We start from the raw sequence: 23,009 nt of genomic DNA on the forward strand, positions 1-23,009 counted from the left end.
AAAATAAAACACCCATTAATAATCAATTTATTACATATAAATATCACTAACTCTTCACCATTTTTATTCACTCAAACACTTCATCAATTTTATTCACCCAACCTTCACCATTTCCATTCACTTAAACCCCTAATGGCTAATTTCTCAAACGATGATCTCGGGATATTCATACCGCCAACGATTCTGATAACGATATTTTTTCAACTGATAGGAGCATATACGCTTTTTCAAAGATCTCATCAAGCAAACCGAAGAGGAAGACACAACCACTTCATCGTGCATTTCTAAAAAAATCGTTCGATATGATCGCGAGAAAGGTAACAAAAATATAATTGACCGAAGGATCATCTAGTTTAGATTAGATGTTGGTGTTATATTTTTTTTGGTTTTGATCGTCATATTTTATTTTTCCTGTTTTTAATTATGTAATATTTTTAATTTAAATTACATTTAATTGTTTTATTTATTTTTAAGTTTTAGCAAAAAAGAAAAAAAAAGTTTTAGAGTACTTGTGGGTAAGTGTTTCCAGTTATTTTTTGGTTTGTGAGTACTCGAGGGTAGAAATGAAATAACAGTGCATGATTGATCGGTGAATGAATAATACCCGTAAATGTCTCTACCCCTCCTATCCTTGCAATAATATTTAATACTTTATGTCATGCTTATAACAATACGATGGTGGGAGTGTGGGGCGTTTCCAATCTCACTGTCTCTCCTAATTTTATTATTGTTTTCCCATATTATTTTTAGCATAAATTAACCCCGGTTCTATCATAAAATTTATTTTTATTTTCTTATAAAATATATTACATGTTTATAGTTTGGATTGGGGCTAACCCTCTTGACAAAGGTACACGCCTTCTAGAGGGAAGGTCAACTTAACAAAAAAATTTTGAGTCTTTTCTATTTTGTTCAATGTTTGATCTATGCTTAAATATAATATACTTTATCTTTCACCATCTATTAAATAGTAAAAATTGTGGCTTGTATTTAAAGTTGTGATGTGTAGAGGTTTTAATTTTCACTATTATACTGCTTTAAATTTAAGTTTTAACATTGTGAAATGTGTGTTCTTGAACTATTTGAATGTGTTGTTGGCTCAAAATTAGATGGGTCACAAAAGTGTAAAGTGGCCAAATCTGATTCAATATCTTTTTGACCACCCATAAATTATCTGCAGATCCAATATACATGTTATAAAGCATAAAGCATCAGTCGATATAGAAGCAAAACCAATCAAGAAACATGCCTTTTATAACGCTCTAAGCTCGTTATAGTTTACAGCAAACAGTTATTTTCCAAACTTTCTAGCAATGCTATTAACAACATTCTCCTAACAATCTTATCAGTTTCACAAGAAAACCTCGGTTTCAGTCAATCTCTAGGGTATGCAGCCATTGTGTCGGCCTGGCCTCTGTGGGCCCGCTTTAAGACTCGGGTGCATCATAGAACGTATCGAGTCGAATCAGGGAACCATTTTAACAAGAGAAAATGCTTCAGTTTTATCACTAGAACAAAAAGTCCATAACATGGTACGTGCAATAACGCCACTGATAAGTACCTGCATATGCATGCATATATATATCAAGGATTTAGAAAGCAAGTTATTTGATGAATATTCTTGTTAAAAAAACATTAAACGTACCATAACGGAGAGAATGATGATGCTAGATCAAGAAAAGGATAAGGCCACCTGTTAAAGATCATCATCGTATGTTAGTGACGAAAACGCACACAACACATTCAGTATGTGTTCTAACATCTATGTATACTGTTTACATATTATTAGTGGAGTTTCTTTAATTATGTTTGTTAGTTATTATCTAGTTTGATTATTAATAATCACCAGAACGGGCACTTACAAAAATATCATATGACTTACCAGAGTGCTATGCAGGCGTGAACGACCCACTGAAAGACAACAAAAACGCATGTCCAAAGAACAAAATATGCAATTCGAAACCATGGGAATCGCTGAAATTTGCAACGTTTTATAAGAATCATAAAATGGAAATAAAAATATGTAACATCCGAACCCGAAAACAGTTAGATGATGAACTTACCAAGCTGTTCAAGGCAGTGTCACCGAGCAAAAAGACAGCATTGATCGAGTGCATGTTAATAATAAACTGCATAACATAATATCCGAAAACAAAATCATAACTAGAAACTCGAGAAAACAGGATTTTGATCAATTAACACAAAAGGCTGAAAGAGTTGAACACTTGATAAAACTTACAAAGTTCATATTATAATCTTTGATGGCAAGAAATGGTACTATGATAAACCAGAAAACACAGTCTGTAAGCACAACAGCACCTGCTTGCATCTAAAACAACAAAACATTATCATTAATGCTTCCATTTTTGGTTAGATTCTTTTTTTTTATTTATGTTTTTGGGATTTTTACCTGAAACATGATCTGAAAAACATATCCCCAAAAGCCAGCAACTTGACGAGGATGTATCCGATCTTTAGGGCCCGCGTATTTCGCTGCATTGGGCAAATTAGTAATTTCAGCTTGTTGTTCTTCATCTTGTTCTTCACTTCTGTCACCACCAACTTTGTTGTGATACTGGCTGCATCCGTATATCGACAACAACGATCCAATCTGTACGACGAAATACACCAAGAACATAAATTCAAAAAAATAATTTATATAAAAAATAAAAAAATATATAAAAATAACAGCTTTATTAAAGAAAGATAAAGAGAAACATACTCCAAAATATATGGTAATCAATGTAAAAGTCCACCTGTAATCACCACCCAAAAGAACACAAAGTAAATTTCACAAGACATAAAGTTAAAAAAAAATCATGAAATTCAAGAATCAGAATAAAGCTACTTCTGTTATTTTAACTTTCAAAAAGCTATCAACTTCATATAAACTATTCAGTAACTTTGTATTAGTGACATGGGTAAATTGGTAAATTGTTTAAACTTGCAGCTTTCTTGGATATAGAAAGAATCTAATTCCCAACAAAGCTTCTTGAAAACCTTGCAGAAAATCAAGATTTATTATTTCAATAATTCATGATGAATATATGCATGAAAAAAAAAAAAAAAAAAAACTTACTGTGTGTAGTAATAAAATATGCTACCTCCATCAACAATAGTATTAAGGACAATTAAAATCAAGAGAACAAAAAAAGCAAATATTCTGTAAGCCATCAACCAAGCTGGATGTATTCCTTTCAAACATGGTTTCCAAACTTCATCATCATACAACACTCCACCATAATCATCATTATTATTATTATTATCATCTTCATCATACTCATCACTTGTGTTTCTTGATTGTTGATTTAAGGGTCTTTCATATTTTGTTATGAGATATGAAGCCACCCCCATTGCTGTCAAGATCCATACACAACATAAAAACACTCTCCAGTTTAACCAGTAACTTGAGGTGGTTGTATCAGCTCCCATCACAGGCTGCCAAGTGTGCTTTGACCCTGTTAACAAATCCATTTTTGGTTGGTTTATCAAAGAAAAAGAAATGGAGTGGTTATGAAATTATTGAAGTTTCAACTTTTCAAGTGAATGAATTTATAGAAAGTTGTAAACTTTATCAATAATGATGATCAAATTCATCAATAAAGATGATGATGAATTGATGATCATGTGATATTGTGATATATAGCAATGAAGGGTGTTCAAGAAAGACAAAAAAATTCAAGCTTTTGCAGCTTCATTAATGGTGAAATGAGGCATTAGTATAAGACAAGATTCCAAACTTAAAAACTGAATTTGCATAAAAAGATTTGTATAAACTATGAGAAAAATATTGGAAGAGGATAGAAAGATGTCAAGTTGTTAACTACAAGCAAAGGTAAGTTGAGAAACTTACAAAGGAAGAAGATGTGCAAGAACAAGAGGTGCTTTGCTTCTTTGGTTATAATAATTTTTTGTATTTATATCAATTTAAAAAGTGTAAAATATACACACTTTTAAAAATTTGAAAAATAATAATAAAATAAATGAAAAATGGATGTGCTTGGAGCATAAGCTTTCTTATGCTTTCAAGGTGTTTTATATGGGCATATTTTGGGGAGCAGATAGCTCTCTGTTTTGTGTGGTCTTATTATGTCACAATCTCAATAAAAATATATGCTTCTCCCATGCAATTATTTTATCTTTTGCATAGAGGTGTGTTTGTCATCTGAGGTCTTCTATGAAAGTGAAGTTAGTGTGAGGGGTCCACCATATGAATGCTTTTGATTTTTGTGTTGGATTTTGATATGCTGTGTAGCCCATATCTTGTTTTTTTAAAATCTAACAAAGTTTATTATAATGTAAAACTTTTATTGTATAATATGCATAATACTTAAAAAGAAAAATAGTTTAGAAGTGAAACATGCGACACTTTATACTGATTAATATTGTTTGATTTGCATATTAGAAACTTTTCTCATAAATCATACACTATGACACGATTTTCACTCAAACACGCTTAATTATGTATTTATAATCTCATTTACAACCAAAGTGCCTTCATGCATTTCTTATAAATCTAATCTCATTTATACACTAGCAATACAATTTTCTGTATTACAAATACCCATTTTGCCTATTATTTAGGGACTTACTAATTTTGTTTTGGCTCCTTCCATGTTTACTAAGTGTGTATGTCCTAGTGCAGTCAGTCAAGGAGCAATCTAGAGATCAAGAAGAGTCAAGGGTCTAGAATCATGACTCCTTTTGACTGCAACATAAACAGTCAATCATTTTTAAGTTCAATAATTTTTTGTTTTAAGTATCTAAAATCATAGGATATGTTAGGTACTTCATTAAGCAGTAAAAATCAAAAGAAGGGACACAATTATTAAATATAAACTTTTATGACTCCAAATATAAGTTTAAAGTTGTCTAAGTGGAAGGAAACCACAGTAACTTATACACAAAAGTCTTGTGCTTAATTGATTGATCACATAATAATCCATCTTTAATCAATGTTTGGTGTGATTATGACATGCTATCATCATTTACATATAAATGTACTTTTATTTTCAACTACAACTTTAATTCCCTATTCAATTTACTTTTAAAGTGCTTTAAAACTTTATAAACCTCATAATATCTATTAAATGTTTTTAAATAATATACTTGTTTAGTCTTGCACAACTAATCGAATCAAACTCGATATATAAAGCTTGGGTCGAGTTTATCTAGGCTTGGCTCGAGTCCAACATCAAACATAAATCGTTGTTATGTTGAATAGTAAGGGTTAGAAGAGAACAACAATCACTCATTCTTAATAGGCTAATAGCCGACAAGTAGTTTTATACTTCCTTCTTGTTAAGACAACAAATGGTAGGTGATTTGTACTATCAAAAGTCAAAACCCATCACTAGTGATTATTTGTCATTTTGCTCTTTTTTTTCAATCATTCATAATATTTTATAAAGAAATAAAGTCAATTTAAATGGTTTTATAATTTATAAATGCAAAATAACTTTGGGCCACCATAAACCATAGGAATGGACTTATAAAGCCCAACCCATATCATTTAAAATGTTACATTAAAGATAACTAAACCAACTATAGTTTATAAACACAACACACTTATCACAACTCATCCCCATAATTATGTGAGGTGGATTGGTAAATTATAGGGTTAAGTTTTGAATGGTTGTGAGTGTAAATTATAGGATGGAGAGAGAAATGTAGTGATTTTTTGTAAATTTGGGGAAACAAAGTTTGTCCCTATTTATTTTTTAATATTTGTTGAATTGGTTGTGAGTAGAGGAGAGAGAAAACTGTAATGATAAAAGTATAAAAAGTATTATTTAATTAAATAGGAAAGAGAAATGTAGTGTTTATAGTGTAATTATAGGGATATGGATGGAGGATGGGATGTGAATACTCTAACAAAGGCTATTAAAACACAAATCCATCATATGTGGCTTGTATGGTTGTACCATACATATACTACTATACACTATGTTACGTTATATACATAACGATTTTTAACCTTAAAAAGTTCAAATGCAGGCGAGACAAATATTAAACGTTAAAGATGAAACAGATTCAATATACTCGGGCGAGCTCCCGGAACATGAGGGTTTAATGATTTTATGTTATTATGGTTAACCAAGTATTAGTTTTTTTAAAACTAGCCCTTAAAATATGACACCAATTAAAAGGAAAAAAAAATAACTTTTATAGTACATGTACTTCTGCATGGGTTGTGGGGGGCACATGGATTCAGTGGATCATCTCATTTGCATGCAAAGTAATGGGAAGATTAGTGTGATCTTTTAGTTTATACATATAGCAAACACATAATGCATGAACCTAAAATGCAAATAACACCACAAATTCTCAATTTTTGAATCAATTTTCTATCACACCTTCATTTGTTAACCACCACCAAAATCAGGTGACCCTGAACCCATACGCGTCATAAAACCACATATCGACAAATCAGGACGCGACACATGTTTACCCTTAATTGTTTTGATCAACCCATCAAAACTTTCCTTTTAAATTTCAAGTCTCCCAAAACAAAACTAACTCATGCAACATTCATGTATTTTTCAGTTCGAACCGCAGTTTCAACAACTTTGTTCGCAATTCCACTTTCCAAATTCAGATCAGAAACGTAATTTTACAAAGACAAACTTATAAGTATTTCAATTCTTGAAATTTTGTATATCAATGGTGAGAAACATATATATAATATAACAGGATAGAGGCATACCTTTAGGTTCCATGGTGAATAACATGAATGCTGGTACCCAAAGATGAGATGAACACCAAGAGGTCTGCGACACAAATGGTGCGATTATTTCACAAATTTATAACATGAACTTTCGGTATCTTTATTTCTTATATGATGGGTAAACCGGGAGCTAAATTCCCGAAAATGGAGTAAATGAAAGGAACACTACACATGGGATGAAAACTAAATAGCTCTATCAAGTGTATATTGTAGGAAGGACAAACAGTTTGGTAATCAGCTCACATGTTTTGTGCAGTGTACCAGACTAGCTCCACAAGTACTTAACTCTAATTACTAAAAGTATGATTACAGAAATTAATAATTGGATGTGTCTGATTAACAAAAAAAAATAACAGTAAATGCTAACCAACCTTTTAGGCTGATCTGCCCGGTACACCGCATTATAAAAATAATTGAATATGCACACAAAAAACAAAGTTGGGAAAACAAGCGAGTCGGGTCAAATTATGTTCGAGTTTAAGAGGTGTCAATTTGGTTTGAGTCAAAAGTGTTACCGACCAAAATGGGTTCACTAGACATTTTAGGAAAAAATTGTGTCGAAATGAGTTCATGCGTTATAGTTAATTTTATTGATGCTAGTGACGATGGATGTTAGTAATGTGACAAGTGTCGGCAAGGGTGTTTGGTACGATTGGATCATCCGACTCTAGTACCACCAATATAATCCACTTTGCTTACTAGATTTAGTTGCTTTTAGGCTTAATGTTAATTGAAAACTATAGTTAGATTTAAGAGGCATGACATTTTTTATGAACTGAAAATCTCTCATGTCCACAGCTGATTTAGGATTTGACTAGGGTGTAACAACAACGGTCCATGTTAATCTTTTTGTATCGTTATAAGAGAAGTCGATTATGTATACTAATCCGTTACTCATTTAATCGGTCATTGAGATATGGAAGAACATGTAACCGTCTATAATGAACATACATATTACATAGTCGTCGAAATTAAAACCCAAACCCGTAAAAGATTGGATCCAAATTTTAAACCCAAAATCAGGTTAACCCGAATATGCCTTAACTCCATCATGAACCAATTAATAGAGACCGGCTTCGGGTTATTCCTTGTCCGGACTTGGATCAATCGGGTCGGGTTTGGGTTAAGAAAACCTTTCCCTAGATTAGTGGGTAAGAAATGAATGAAATTTATAGGAATTTGAATGAAAAGTGTGAACATGTGGAAACATAAATGATAAATGGCAGTCGTTGAACGAGGAAGCCGAGTAAAAGTAAACGTGAAGCCGGGAGACAAGGCCTGGGTCAGGTCATGGGGTTCGGACCCACGATGCATAGAGTAAGGTGGTGGTCAAACCCCCTATTTATTCATTTAAAGCCTGACAACCAACCAACCCATTGCCCTTTATCATTCACCCCCCCTTTTTCTTCCCCTCTAAATCTATTTCGTGAACTACGGAAATAATATTCTTACAAAGACTATAATCATTTTAAAGTACATAGGAATAAGTTTCATACATTCTTTAATGTTTAAACCCACTTCTAAATCAACATTAACGTTTATTATGAGGTTAGAACCTTCACCCAATTCCGAAAAACACATTTACTACGCATTTTTTTACTTCTATGGCCACAAGCCGTAGAAATTTGTTTAGTTAAGAGTTATTATTAGTAAGCGAGTTATAAAAATCATCTTATGGCCGTTTCATTCGTATTGAGGGAAACAAAGCTATTTGCGATACATAAAACAAATAATTATAACATATTTGTTCAAATACAATATATTTATTATTTAACTGAAAATCCTTGATTCTTGATACCTAACCAACTTTAAGCAGAGAATTGAACAAGTACGTATGCACAGTCTTGTCGAAAGCTGTGAGATAGAAAGAGTGGTCATTATACTGTTACATACTTTCTTATTATCATCGTCTTATACTCTATCTGTCTCATTAAAAGTGTCGTATTTTAAAAACACAAAGTTTAAGGTAGATTGAATGATTACCTTTTTGTTTACCAAATGACAATAATGCCCTTGAAAATTGGTTAATCAATATTGTTATTAATGTTAGTTGTGTGTATTTAAGGATTTAAAAAATTGACTAATAAATTTTGAAAATGTATACTTTTAATGAGACAAATAAAAAAAATGTAGACACTTTAATGGACGGATGAAGTATATCACTATTTGGGCAATAGATGATTTAGATACAAATATTTCTTTGTCCATCTCAATACCCAACTAAAAATTTATATTGTATAAAATAACCTTATACGAGGAACTTTTAATACACAACCAATCTTTAAGTAGAGAACTATAAGAACCAGACAATTGATTTAAATGTGATTTTAAATAATGATTATCTTTCATACGTAAGTGTTTTATAAAATTTACATATAAAAAACACTAATATACGTATCAAAGTGTGGATAAAATTTGAATATTATATTTTTGTATTTTCTAATAATAGTTGAACCACTTTCCTATCAATTTTGAATAAACCCAAAACAAGGCATGGCATAAAATGAAAACAAAATTCTAAAAAAAGGAGCGAGAAATGCAAGAAAGAAGACGAAGACGATGATGATGATGAAATGGTGATAGTTGTTTGTTGGGGATATGCATAAATAATAATAATAAATAAATAAATAAATAAATAAATAGCCCAAAACCCGCAAAACAACGAAAACATTGACCAACGAATATGCATTTGCAATTGCAAGCCAACGAGTAGTCAAATTATGGACCCTGCTTCTGCTGCTGCGTCTGCAGTCCGCACGTCGGTAACCGTATTCAACAACAACAATAATAATATTACTATTACTGGTGGGAAAACCAAATCAAAACAAGGCTGCCACATGACATGAGAATAACAACCAACAATCAAATAAGAAGAATTGTTCAACAAGCTCCCTCTTTATTATCATTATTATTATTACCATCACCCCCATCTTCTTTCATTCCGATTGCTATTTCAAAGGTATTCCACCGAGATCTAATTCTATTTCTTTGTTTAATTGCTTATTGAACGAATTTGGGCTCATTCTTATCCGATTGCTAAATTGATTTAGGTTTTGTAGATTTATATTTAATTTGATCTGTGGAAACAGTAAGATGTTTGGTGGTGTTACAATTGGTAGTTCTGGATATCCTCAACAACACTCACATTCACAGTATGATATCACTGCATTGCCTCAGTTTCAGCTATTTGATAAATGTGAGTTACATACATCTGTTTTCGGATCGTACCGGTACCAACCGAAAACGAACACAATCGGTACGGTGTCTGTTTTTCATGTTTTCGGTATCGGCCATTCAGTTTCGGTATTTTCATTACTGGAAAAATCGGTTTCAGTACACGGTTTTACTCGTTTTCGGTATTGGTATTTTTGGGATCTCATTCCTACTTTCATTATTCAGCATTTTCATTTCATTTGCTGCATATGATATGGATCAGACTAATAATAATAATAATAATAATAATCAGTTTTCCTATACCTTGATTGCTAATAGTTCCAGTTGGTTGTACAATCGACAACGGAAACTTTGTGGGAACCGATAATGTAAAGGCTGCAAGTCGGTCGATCAAGAGGGGGCGTGAGGCTGGACCGATGTTCACACAGCAAAAGCTTCAAAGATCTTTAAACAACTTGTTTCAAGATGATGCAGGTTTCATTACAACCGCCATGAATCCGAACGACGTATCAACTGGCTTGAAGTTATCTTATGGGGAATATGAGCACAACTCTTCTATCACTCATTCGCTCGCCAATAGCATCCAACTCGAAATGGATTGCCAGAATAAACTCCTTGATAATTATATTAAAGTTCAGGTGAACCGCGCTTTTATTCATATGTCATATGTCCGTATTATATTTACAATAACATGGGGATTTGTTGTTTTCAGGAAGAAAATATGATGAAGGGTGTAAGAGAATTGAATCAAAAGCATACTGCTTTGTTAATAAACAGACTGGAGACGGAAGTACGAAATAAGTTGAATGAAAAAGATGTTGAAATAGTGACCATGAACCGAAGAAACATGGAACTAGAATTGAAAATAAAGCAAGTTTCCATGGAAGCTCAAGCTTGGCATTACAGAGCGAAATACAATGAGTCATTAGTGAATGCTCTGAAAAACAATCTTCAACAAGTTATGACAGCAAAGCATGTCGAACAACAAGAAGGGTATGGTGATAGTGAGGTAGATGATGTTGCTTCTTTTACAAATGTAAATGATGGTTCTGTGAGGCGGTTAAGTTGCAAAGCGTGCAATGGTGAAGAGGTTTGTGTTTTGTTAATGCCTTGCAGGCACTTGTGTCTGTGTAAAGATTGCGAAATGTTGGTGGAAAATTGTCCTGTTTGTCAAGTAACGAGGACCAAAAGTGTACATGTTTTCATGTGTTGAAATGAGCGGTGAACAAGTGTTTATGCATCGAATGGATCTCGGTTACTGAAGTTGAAGGATGATATGTTTCTGGGATTGTTTATGATGGTTTTAGGGTGCTTGCTTCTTTTGAACATTAGTTGTAGTTTTATAACCACATTTGGTGTTGGTAATAGACTAATAGCGCATAACCCGGTTTCAAACCGGTCAAACCTGAGTGTTGACTTTCTTCAAACGGTTTTGACTCTTTTTTTTCAAAGCCGAACCTGTTGGGAAAACCGGGTTTTATACACCTCTAAATGCGCCTGTTATGCCACTTCATATCGACAACATCGTCATCAAATGTAATTATTCATATCCAAAACAAAATAAATATGTTCAAAAAGCATTTCTTATAATTTTGGCATAAGGAAGCAATGCAACACTTAGCAATTATTAAATTTGAGTATATAACTTTTACTTGTTCATATGGCTAAGATGTTAACCTTCACCTTATAAAAAGTTAACCAAGTTACTAAAACTTATCTTTAAATACAAGCAAATTATAATATTTAATACCTGTAGTTTTGACTCTTCAAATCACAATTTTCTCATTATAATGTGTATAAATACATAGTGTTTGAGATACATGAAGATTTAGAAAAAAAGTAAAAACTTTAATTAAATTAAAGGATACAAATACTTGTAAGAGGTGGATCATTGAATATTCAAACGGGTTCAGGATCCGAGACGAGTATCCAATCTAAAACCGATAGTGAAACCTGCTTGGGTGCAACTCCAGTTCGACCCAATACTCACTTTGAGACTACATGGGTCGAAACTGGTTTCAAATTAAACCAATAACCGCCTAACCGGTTAGGTTGTTAACCAATATTCAAAACGATATTCTATGACTGGATCAGTGGCGAGGCTAACTTATGGCCCGCGGTGGCCCCACCCCCTTTATTTTTTGCTCAGTCTCTCAAATTTACCTGTTTTCGTCTAAAAAAATATGAGCCCGGCCAGGCAACCACCCCTTCTGGCCCGCGTGTTTTCGTTCAAAATATGGTTCATGAAACCTCTAATTGGGCTTAACTATGATGTCAAAAGTTGTGGCCCAAAAAGCCCATCAAGTAATTTATTCGAATCCCGCGTTCATCAACGGTGACAGTTACAACAATACAACTTCATCCCCAATTCCAACACCTGTTCATAAATCCAAACCCTAATTTCACATCGAATTCAATTCATTTTCCTTCAAATCAATAACAACAGATAATCACGAAAAATGTTGAAGCACACTACTAACAGGATTCTAGGGTTAGGATCACGCCGGTTTTACCATCCGAGGGTTGTGGACCATTACAATAATCCACGTAACGTCGGCGCGTTCGATAAGAACGATCCTACAATCGGCACAGGGCTTGTAGGTGCGCCTGCTTGCGGAGATGTTATGAAGCTTCAGATTAAGGTTGATGATGAGACTGGAAAGATTGTTGATGCTTGCTTTAAGACGTTTGGATGCGGCTCCGCCATTGCGTCTTCGTCTGTTGGTTAGTTTTACGGGTTCGAAACCCTAGGGCTGGTTGTATTTGTATTTAGGTGATTTGTATACTAAAATGTAAAAATCATGTGTTTAGTTGAATAATAGTTCTAATGAAACGAGTAAGTAGAAACGTAGCTGTGTAAAGAAACATGCTCGCTAAAGTTGCGGTGTGTACGGTTCGGTTTTGTTAATAGCCTCAACTAAATTAACCAATCGTTTTTTGGTTTATTTGGTTAATTTTTCGGTTTGGTTCGGTTAATTCCAGTTAATAAGTAAAATCAAATTTGGGCTAAAAGGTTTACTTAGAAATACATGAAATGGATGCAAAAATACATGAAATGAATGTATAAATTCGTGAAATTGAGATATATTATACATTAAAATGGTGGTATATTATAAATTATGAAATACATGAATGGAGATATAAAAACTAGATATATATAAAAATATGAATGGTTCGGTTCGGTTACTTTTGTTAACCCGAGGGTAGAAAAACAATCGATAACCGCTTTTCGGTTGTTCGCTAATTTTGGTTCGGTTTCCTCTGTTTACCGAGGGACCCTCAATCTTAAGTCTAAACTATTATTCTTACATGTTTATATTAATCATGACTTAATTATATTTTATATATTGACATAATTTTGTTGTGGTTCTGCTCAATTGCATGCTTAATATTCTCTGAAATGTCTCAGCCTTTAAGGACATTATGTTTAAATGCTAGTGTTTTAACTAGAAAGAACATACATATGCTCTTTTTTGTAGCACACAAGTCATAATAAATAGCATTAGGTTGTTTATGTTGCTTGATCAGAATATCTTTTTTTTACTGATAACCGATAAGCTTGCTAAAGGTTAAAGATTGATCATGTGCTAAAGATTTTGATGAATTGTTATGTATTTTTGGCATAATGATAACTTTTTTTATAATGTAAACCTTTTGTTTTCAGCTACTGAATGGGTTAAAGGAAAACAAATGGAAGAAGTTCTGACCATCAAGAACACGTGAGTGTCCGTCTATTTTATGTATATATTTTCTTTTCATATTTGCTGTTATTGGTGCTTACAGTTGATATATGTTTTTGCAGAGAAATTGCGAAACACCTTTCACTTCCACCCGTGAAACTTCACTGCAGCATGCTTGCAGAAGATGCCATCAAGGCAGCAGTCAAAGATTATGAAGCCAAACGTGGCAAATCGGTTGCTTCAACTACCAACAAACCTTCTGCTGAGGCTTGAAAACACCGAGCATGACTTTAAACACAATGTTTTTTTTCATCTTTATTTCTAGTGTGATAAGGAGTTGAAGCTTCAGCTATGATACTCATGTTACCTTTCTCTTGATGTCTTTTTCAGAGACTGGTAAGTCAAATTTACATAACTGAATACTTGCATATTTTCTTTCTGGTGTATATATTTTTTCGTCATAAGTTATGTATATAGAGATACATTGGGATAGTTCAGAAGCAATTCTAACATGAGATGAAGATGTACAGAGTATGAAAGCTTGAAAAGAGAGAACATATACTTCTTCATATCATCAGATGCTATGTAGTGGATGACCAATTTATAGCTTAAGATAAAAGAGAATAGACACTTAGCAGTGTCGCAATAGACATGGCACTCGGGGCTGCACAGTGTGTAGACCTCGTGAGACGAGTATGCTCATGTTGTCGCTTAGTCATTGATACACTCAAAATCAACCAATGCCTAAGCTGGGGCAAGTGCAGTAAATGATCGCCCCAAAGAGTGCCAAACAAATGCCTAACATAGGCACATATGACGGTTTATCTGATCCAGACGATCATTTGAACAGGTTCATAGCGGGGGCAACCGTCAGCAATTGGACAGAACCCACGTGGTGCTACATGTTCCAAATGACGCTTGTTGGGGCTGCTAGAGCTTGGTTTGATCGTCTACCGGTCAACCACATCTACGACTGGGCAGACTTCCAACAGAAGTTTAGCCAACACTTCAGCCAGCAACGGAAGTATACCGAGGAGCAATGGACAATCCTCAAATGCATACGAGAGGAAGATGAATCTCTGCCAAACTTCATCACTCGCTTCAACTCAAAGAAGCTAAGTTTGGGCAATATCAGCGAAGATCTTGTTCGCGCTGCCTTCATCCAGGGCGCACATGACCCAGAGCTCATCCGCACCCTAACGGGTAAAGATGGCATGCCATCCACATGGGATGGCATCATGACAGCAGCAAAACGCTATGCGGAAACGGAGAAGCAACTGGGTAGAGATCTCCCACAGAGCACAAACCTCTACACCCAGAGGACGAGAGAGGACAACGTCCTCACAGCCCGACTAAATAAAAAACGAAAGCTAGGCATTTGGCAGTCAAGGGTAAACTTTGACACCTCATCCGGCTTGCAACATCGGTTGGGCGGAAGGGATAATGTACAGCCGCACCGAAACTCCAGATGGACGCCACTCACCAAAAGCGTCACTGAGATATTCGCCACTGAAGAGCTCCCGTGGCCAAAACCTCCGATAATCCGACATCGTCACGATGCTGATCGGAGCAAATACTGTGACTTTCACAAGACAAAGGGCCACAACACTGAAGAATGCACAGACGTGAAAGACATGGTCGAAGCATTTGTCAGAGATGGGACGCTCGCGCACCTCGTGGCGCAATAAAGGCTGAGCAGGCAGGTGCGTGTAGAACCCCAGCTGGGGAAAACACGAATCAATTCCAGCTTCAATATCGAGACTACATGCTGCGTAAAGAACGAGATCCCGAACCAGGTGCGTATCGGCTCGATGGCACTCCCATCCCAACATGGAAGGGAGCTCATTTACACAGTTTGCATGTAAATCAATTCCAATTTGTAAAGAAAAGGCCAAAAGCCACTTCTAATGGAAATGATTCTCTTTAAGAACATCGAAGCTGATGATTTTACATTTATACTTTTCTGAACACTAATATGCCGGTTTTCACCGCATAATTACGTGAAGTCATTGCATGGGAAGGCGGTCCTACCCGCACGAACCCAATAACGTGACAAACCTTCACGCAGGTCAGTTTGGGAAAAAGTTCAGCACCCAAAAATGAAAGTGCCGGTCAATCCGCATGAATCATTAAAGGAAACTGAATAATAACCTATCAACAACCGCGCGTCGAACGGTTAAACTATGCAACACTGGTGACGGCGTTCACATTACGTGAAGTCGTTGCGTGGGAAGGCGGTCCTACCCGCACGAACCCAATAACTTGACAAACCTTCACGCAGGTCAGTTGAAGGGGAAGAGTTTAATTATCCCATTAAATGAAAGTGCCGGTCTATCCGCATGAATCATGAAAGGAAACCGAACACTAACCTATCGACAACCGCGCGTCGAACGGTTCAAAACAAAATTCTTAAAAAGGATAAGGAAAACCTACACGCAGGTCAGATAAGGGTAAAGTTTTGCCATCCTACTAAGTGCAAGTGACGGTTCTACCCGCACAATCACGAAAGAGGAAGCAAAACTTCCTGTTATCAACCACGTTCAAAGGTTAACTTATCCTCAAAAGGTGAGGAAAACCTACACGCAGGTCAGATAAGGGTAAAGTTTTGCCATCCTACTAAGTGCAAGTGACGGTTCTACCCGCACAATCACGAAAGAGGAAGCAAAACTTCCTGTTATCAACCACGTTCAAAGGTTAACTTATCCTCAAAAGGTGAGGAAAACCTACACGCAGGTCAGATAAGGGTAAAGTTTTGCCATCCTACTAAGTGCAAGTGACGGTTCTACCCGCACAATCACGAAAGAGGAAGCAAAACTTCCTGTTATCAACCACGTTCAAAGGTTAACTTATCCTCAAAAGGTGAGGAAAACCTACACGCAGGTCAGATAAGGGTAAAGTTTTGCCATCCTACTAAGTGCAAGTGGCGGTTCTACCCGCACAATCACGAAAGAGGAAGCAAAACTTCCTGTTATCAACCACGTTCAAAGGTTAACTTATCCTCAAAAGGTGAGGAAAACCTACACGCAGGTCAGATATAGGTTTAAAGTTAAAGCCATCCTACTAAGTGCAAGTGACGGTTCTACCCGCACAATCACGAAAGAGGAAACGAAAACTTTAGTCCATTATCAACCACGTTCAAAGGTTTAACTTAATGCCTTAGAAATTTCGAAAAGGAAAACCTACACGCAGGTCAGATGAAGGTTAAAAGTTTAGCCATCCTACCAAGTGCAAGTGACGGTTCTACCCGCACAATCACGAAGGAGGAAGCGAAACTTTAACCCATCATCAACCACGTTCAAAGGTTCTTATTCTAAACATTTTGGAAAATTGCTAATTTAAACTAAGTATGCAAGTCATAAGTTTATAAAGCAAGGAACCCAAAGAAGGAAATAACAATCTTATACGCAAAAAGATTAATATTTCAAGAATATATTACAAGAATGGCCGGGTAACTACCCGCCTAAAAGAATAAAACTATACAAGTCTATCTTAGCAATGGGAAGGGATCTTCAGGATCAAGCTTCAGGGCCGCTTACACTTGGACCCGCTCCGTCAGAAGAACGGGGTGGTTCGAGGAACGCTTTGAGGACAGCTAACCCATCATCAGCAGCAGCTACTTCGTCCACCTTCTCCACCACTGGATGCGGGAAGGCGGCGTATTGATTCAATGCTTGGTCATAAATGGCTTCGGTATCCACATCGAACAAAGGGAAGTTGGAAGGCGGGACGCCTTTCTCAACAAACCCTAGACCAAGCAGGAAGCCGGCCTTTTCCCCATCCTCATGAGAAGCGTTGAGGGCTGCGGTCATAGCATCATCGTAAGAGGTCTCTGAAAAGACCCGACGCACAACCTACAAAGAAAAAACACAAGTATTAGAACCTTTTCTTACAAAAGAAAAGCGTGAAGATAAAACTAAACATACCTGAGGCAACGCTTCTCGAAGAAGCCATTGGAGGGCAGCTTGAGCTTCTTTATGGGCGCGTTCGGCTTCGCTCTTGTTAAGGTTGGCAAGTAAAACTTCCTTTGCGGCAGCCTCTTCGACGCCCTTAAGCTTCCGCTCGGTGTGGTCAAGCACCCCCCTCTGGTCCAGGATTTCCTGGAGTTTCTTGGCATCTTCCATTGCCAAGGCATCATGAGCGCGTTGGAGAGCCTCTAATTTGGCCTTGAGCTCCTCATTCTCCACACGCAAAGGCTCAGCAACGGCTTCAGCCTTGGCAGCCCTCTCAGTTGCGTTTCGCGCAGTCTCCCTGGCCAGCCGAAGCTGTTCATTCACAGCTTGGGCAGCCTTGGAGCGGGCCTCGAGTCGCGCCTGAACTTCAACCTCGAGGGCCTTGAAGGCCTTCTCCTTGTCGGCGGCAGCTGCCGCCAGCTGTTGGTTCTCCTCCCGAAGAGCACGCGCCTCAGATATGTCCTTGGCGCGAGCTGCTTTCAACTTGTCGTTTTCACGACAAAGCAGCTCGACGCGCGGCTGCATCCGGGCTTGGAGAACCCGAAGCTCATTGGTTAGCCTACCCTCCTGGTAGCTAGCCATGGCTTCCCCCAACGCACCATGAGGAGCAGCGTGGCGAGCCCAGTCCACGCACTCCACAGGGGTACGAAGGGTTGTTCCTCGGCGTATGTTCCATCGCGGAACATACACTTCATTGGAATCCGACACTGCAAAAGAAACTAAGGCAGTAAGGAAAAGATGATACAAAACAAGGGAAAAAGAAAGGAACCCTACGCACCTGTAGGGTCAATGACAGGCCGATAGCCGCCAAACCCATCACCTGAACCTAAAGGAAATCCATCCAACAGGTCAGGCAGACGGGAAGGTGGCAAAGATCGGCGGGAAGCCCTGCGCGTACCTGATGGTCCGGCCATCGGTGCCGGTGGCGCGGGCATGGTGGCAGCCGCCGTGGTCGCCGTTGTGGTCGCCGCCGTGGTCGCCGCCTTGTAAGCAGCAGCAGTAACCGCCGGCTCTGTGAAGGATGCTGTAAAAATCGCACTCACAGCCGGCAGTGACGTCATCACTGCCGGAACAGTTGGCTCAAAGGAATGAGCAACTGGACCAGCGGATGCAGGCGCAGGCGCCTGGGTCGACGCCTCAGGAAGGCTGACCGAGCCTACCGTCATTGGCGGGGAGATACTCCCCTGCGGTTCACCCCGGAATGCGTCAACATCCACGCCTGCACAAAGAATAAAGTGTTAAGATAAATTTATGAAGTAATAAATCTACAAAGACAAACTATGATTGTACTTACGGGTTTTCTTGACCCTGAACGTACGGACGGGCGGGGAGGAACCCGATGGAGCCGGCCTCTTGGTACCGGTCACCGTCGTCTTCGTTGGTTCTCCGGAGGTAACGGTCGTAGCCTCCGGAGCAGTGGTCTTCTCACCACCGGGCTCCCCCGCCACCTCTTCACTATCTGACTCCGAGTCAGATAGAACAACTGGATCAGCTGTGGAGGCCTTCTCCTTCCCCTTCACGCCGGCAGCAGCCTTCTTCTTCCGCACAAGGGGAGGACCATCTGCGGATTCCTCAGAAGAAGATAGGATGTAAGGATTTCCAGCAACGGGTACAGCATTGAGGGGTTCAGGATAGAATATCTCCTTACCTGGCCGCCGGTGGCTCAGGATCTCTTGGCCCGGCGGATAGACCTCCACAAACCTATCCGCCGTTTGCTCCAGGATGGGCAACTCATTGTCGTCCAGAGCACGAGTGCCCACCCGCACGGGACTGTCAGCTTCCCGCGGGAACAGGAGCGACTCCAAATTATTCCCCTCTGAAAGAAAAAGAAACAGTTAGAAAATTAACTAATATCAGCAAGAAAGACAAGACATACCATAAGGAATAGAGTTCAAACCGTATTCAAGAAGGATGGGAAACCGGGAAGCATCCTTCCATACCCGGCTCATCCCCAGCAGCACCATCCCGGACTCCGCAAACCGGTAAACCGGAGATTGGACCCGGGATATCTTCGCGAACCATTCCGCCTCCTGGTAGCTGGAAGCGTGAAGGCTCGGAAGCGCTTGACCCTTCTTGAACTTCATAGCAATGGGGATGGCGCGGGCAGAGATGTAGAAGAACTCCCGCTTCCACGATCGGAGACTGCGCTCGGTCACGCAGATCTTCAAACCCTTGATACGGGTTGTCAGGGTGTACCACCCCTGGACGCACCTCCAAGTATAGAAGGTCATCAGGCGGTCCACGTAGGGCTCAATACCCAGAATCCGACACACCCACTCGAAGTGCCGGACCTTGGCAATCGCCATCGGATGCACCTCGGTCAGGTGCACCCCGTGCCTCTCCAGGACACGGTACACAAACTTTGTCAATGGGAACCTAAGGTTCCCATAAACAAAGAATGCAGCATATACCCCGATCTTGCCACTGGGGGCATCGTACACAGTCTGGTGGGATTCAGGAAACTCAGGCTCGAGAGACTCGAGCATGAACTTCCTGACGATGTACTGGTACTGATCGACAGGTAGAGCACACTGGCACTCGCCAGCAGTACTCCTATCGTCGGCTACAGCTTCAGCATCATGAGAAGACATTTTTGCAGAAAGGAGTGATTTCGGGAAAATGCTTGCCTGAAAAAGGGGAGTATTTGCCGGAAATCACTAAGAAGAAGAAGAAGAGAGGTGAAAGTGTGGATTACAAAGAGGCCTCTCCCCCTTTATATACTAATCGCAATTAATGCGGTGAATTTAATGCGGAGGAGAGAGAAATCGACGGTGCAATGAAACTATGACACGTGGCAAAAAGCAAGCTGGCAACAGCTGTAGAAAGGACGTGTGCCAGTAATTTCGCGGCCACGCGCCCGAAAAATCACGCCCACGCGCCTGAAAAAGCGTCTGGAATGACCATGTTCTGTCACGTCAACATAACTTCCTGCACGTCCTGACACAGTCAGAAGAAACCGTCGCACGACGTTTCAGAGGTTTGGACTGTTCTTATCTTTTCACCAACTCTTCGAATTTCAAAATTCAAAATTCGAAAATATTAAAAAGTAAGCGGGAAAATACCCCTTACCCCTTGGCAAGCAAGTAACCGTAAGACGGATGCGGGTACAGTGTAAAGGCAAAACCCTTCACATACCTAGCACCCGCAGGGAATTGAAGCCAAATAAACCTTGGCAAACAAGTAACCGTAAGACGGCTGCGGGTACAGTGTTAAGGCAAAACCCTTCACATACCTAGCACCCGTAGGGAATTGAAGCCAAGAAAACCTTGGTGAACAAGTAACCGTAAGACGGATGCGGGTACAGTGTTAAGGCAAAACCCTTCACATACCTAGCACCCGCAGGGAATTGAAGCCAAGTACCTCGGCAACCAAGTAACTATAAGACGGGTGCGGGTACAGTGTAAAGGCAAAACCCTTCACATACCTAGCACCCGCAGGGAATTGACGCCAGGAATACCTTGGAAGTAAAGTAACCGTAAGACGAGCGCAGGTACAGTGTTAAGGCAAAACCCTTCACATACCTAGCGCTCCGCTGGGAATTGAAACCAAGAAGGATCTTCTGGGCAATGCTTGCGGAAACGGAAATAACATCCCCGCATAGCGGGAACGTCGAGAACTACGTTGTTTGAAGCTCCAAGATGGAATTGGTGGTCTTAACATAATTGATCACTATGTTCAAAACTACCAAAACCTCATGGAAAATACATACAACTGGGACTCAATGCTCCTGACTTGCGAGGAGGTTACAGACCTACCCGCATCATACCCAAAGACCAAGCAGGAAACTCGGGCATTTCTGCAAGTGACAAGGACTTCCGCGGAAAGAATCCCCATGGAAAACCTTACAAAACCCCTTTTCAAAACCCTTTGCTCAAGTCCAAAAGTTCACCTCACTTTATTAAACACTCATGAGAAGAACATTGGACTGGGGGGACTTGAAGAGGTAGGTCCCAGCAGAGCCCAGTTGGACCCGCAAGACTCACCTTAAACAGGGACGTCTGCGCAGAGACCAACTGGATCCGCAGGACCAACCATGCTCAGAGACGTGACGTCCTTACGCGCAGTACGCAAGCTGGTCCCGCAGGAAATGCCTCCCAATGATGAAGGACTCCGCCTGTCCCCGCAGCCTCGGATACAAGCCATTAGGGAAGGCCACCCGCGCAGCATGGCTACACGCACAAGGCACTTAGCTCTCGATCATTCAGTGTCACCTGAAGGAATGAGCCAAGCCGGGAGCAATCCCGCACAGAGGCGGGAGGGGGAATACTCCCGCCCAAATAAGCCAGTCCGTATACTGAAGGATCTTTTACTGTACCTGACGAGGTATGGGCGAAAGATCTGATCAGAGATACGACAGCTCACTGATACAGTATGGCGAGCAGCATGCTCCTGTACTGTATCACTATTAGCCGCTGCCTACTCACCAACTACTGCCATACCACGTGCGTAGCCGTCAGTTGGTGGAACAGGAATAGTATACAGCAGGCCTGGTCACTATCAGCCGCTACCTACCCACCAACTACCAGCAGGGCACGTACGTAGGCTACTGTTGGTGGAACAGGAACACTGTTGCAGCTGGCCATACCTCTTTGGAAACCTACCTTCGGCTATAAATACCACAAATGGTATGACCATCTCATCTCATCATACCTTACTACATTATCATCATATTATACCTGATATCTGCTCTAGCAATCTCTTAATATACTTTTATATTTAAAGAGCAATCTAGTCTGATTCTCACGCCGGAGGGTGGTCACAAGGAGGAACCCCCCCCTTCTCAGTGACGAGCTCACGGTGTCTGTTTTGCAGGTTATCAGAAGAACCATCTTCCAAGGGTCTAACCCCTCGTGGGAAACATCTCTCCAACCCCCAGGTTACCAGTAATCTGTCCGGGGTCCGGTTAGTGTTTCTTCAGTCATTGATACACTCAAAATCAACCAGTTGCTGAACACACTTAAATAATATCTCAAACAGGGCAGTCGAGGTAAAAAGAAAATGATTCTCACAAAAGCCAAACAAAGGTGGTAGGGAAAACAAGTTTGGTTTTATTTGGCTACTTATGTTTATACCAACAAGTTTCAATTAGGAAAAACTGAATTGAAGAACCCGGATAACACCTAATGCCCCGATGGTTTAATCTAACCTGTCTTTGTATAAAACGACAAGGCAATAAATTCGCATGTTCCTGTAAAATGATATTTAGGATTTTCTAAATTATTTTAGCTGCTATGTCTCTTGTAATTTTATGAGATATGCATGTGTATTTGTAAATGAGTAAATCTCTATAGTGTATATATTCTCGTTCTGTAACAAATGAAAGGAAGTTGAACTTTATCAATTTCTATAGTTTTGTTTGAATAATTTAATATATGACAAGTGTATATGAGTGTTCGGTGAACCGTTTAGCGGAAAATTTGTTTACGTTCGTTCATTTTATAAATTTTGTTCGTTTAGTGAAATGAACGAACACGTATA

General features: G+C 39.0%; 3 protein-coding genes across 4 annotated transcripts; 2 read left to right on the plus strand and 1 right to left on the minus strand.

Moving 5' to 3' along the window:
• Nucleotides 1–1,046: 1,046 nt before the first annotated feature.
• LOC143592253 (uncharacterized) lies at nucleotides 1,047–6,770 on the minus strand. Of its 2 annotated transcripts, none has more exons than XM_077072205.1 (9): nucleotides 6,707–6,770; nucleotides 3,080–3,458; nucleotides 2,723–2,756; nucleotides 2,411–2,611; nucleotides 2,240–2,329; nucleotides 2,064–2,129; nucleotides 1,883–1,974; nucleotides 1,646–1,693; nucleotides 1,047–1,561 (listed from the first exon to the last, which is right to left on the minus strand). In XM_077072205.1, the coding sequence occupies exons 1-9, from the start codon at nucleotides 6,729–6,731 to the stop codon at nucleotides 1,444–1,446; spliced, it is 1,053 nt and encodes a 350-aa protein (XP_076928320.1). In that variant the 5' UTR covers nucleotides 6,732–6,770; the 3' UTR covers nucleotides 1,047–1,443. The 2 variants fall into 2 exon arrangements, with proteins under 2 accessions (XP_076928320.1, XP_076928321.1); XM_077072206.1 differs by lacking the exon at nucleotides 6,707–6,770 and adding an exon at nucleotides 3,854–4,319 and having other exon boundaries at nucleotides 1,050–1,561.
• Nucleotides 6,771–9,809: 3,039 nt separating this feature from the next.
• LOC143592254 (BOI-related E3 ubiquitin-protein ligase 1-like) lies at nucleotides 9,810–11,471 on the plus strand. Its single transcript, XM_077072207.1, has 3 exons — nucleotides 9,810–9,923; nucleotides 10,220–10,539; nucleotides 10,614–11,471. The coding sequence occupies exons 1-3, from the start codon at nucleotides 9,821–9,823 to the stop codon at nucleotides 11,112–11,114; spliced, it is 924 nt and encodes a 307-aa protein (XP_076928322.1). The 5' UTR covers nucleotides 9,810–9,820; the 3' UTR covers nucleotides 11,115–11,471.
• Nucleotides 11,472–12,246: 775 nt separating this feature from the next.
• Nucleotides 12,247–14,008, plus strand: LOC143592255 (iron-sulfur cluster assembly protein 1-like). Its single transcript, XM_077072208.1, has 3 exons — nucleotides 12,247–12,625; nucleotides 13,566–13,620; nucleotides 13,704–14,008. Exons 1-3 carry the CDS (start codon nucleotides 12,361–12,363, stop codon nucleotides 13,852–13,854), a joined length of 471 nt encoding a protein of 156 aa, XP_076928323.1. The 5' UTR covers nucleotides 12,247–12,360; the 3' UTR covers nucleotides 13,855–14,008.
• Nucleotides 14,009–23,009: the final 9,001 nt, after the last annotated feature.

Source organism: Bidens hawaiensis, unplaced genomic scaffold (assembly GCF_021521415.1).
Source record: "Bidens hawaiensis isolate Kalapana, Puna unplaced genomic scaffold, B.hawaiensis_p1.1 tig00040638_1, whole genome shotgun sequence".
NCBI classification, from domain to species: Eukaryota; Viridiplantae; Streptophyta; class Magnoliopsida; order Asterales; family Asteraceae; genus Bidens; species Bidens hawaiensis.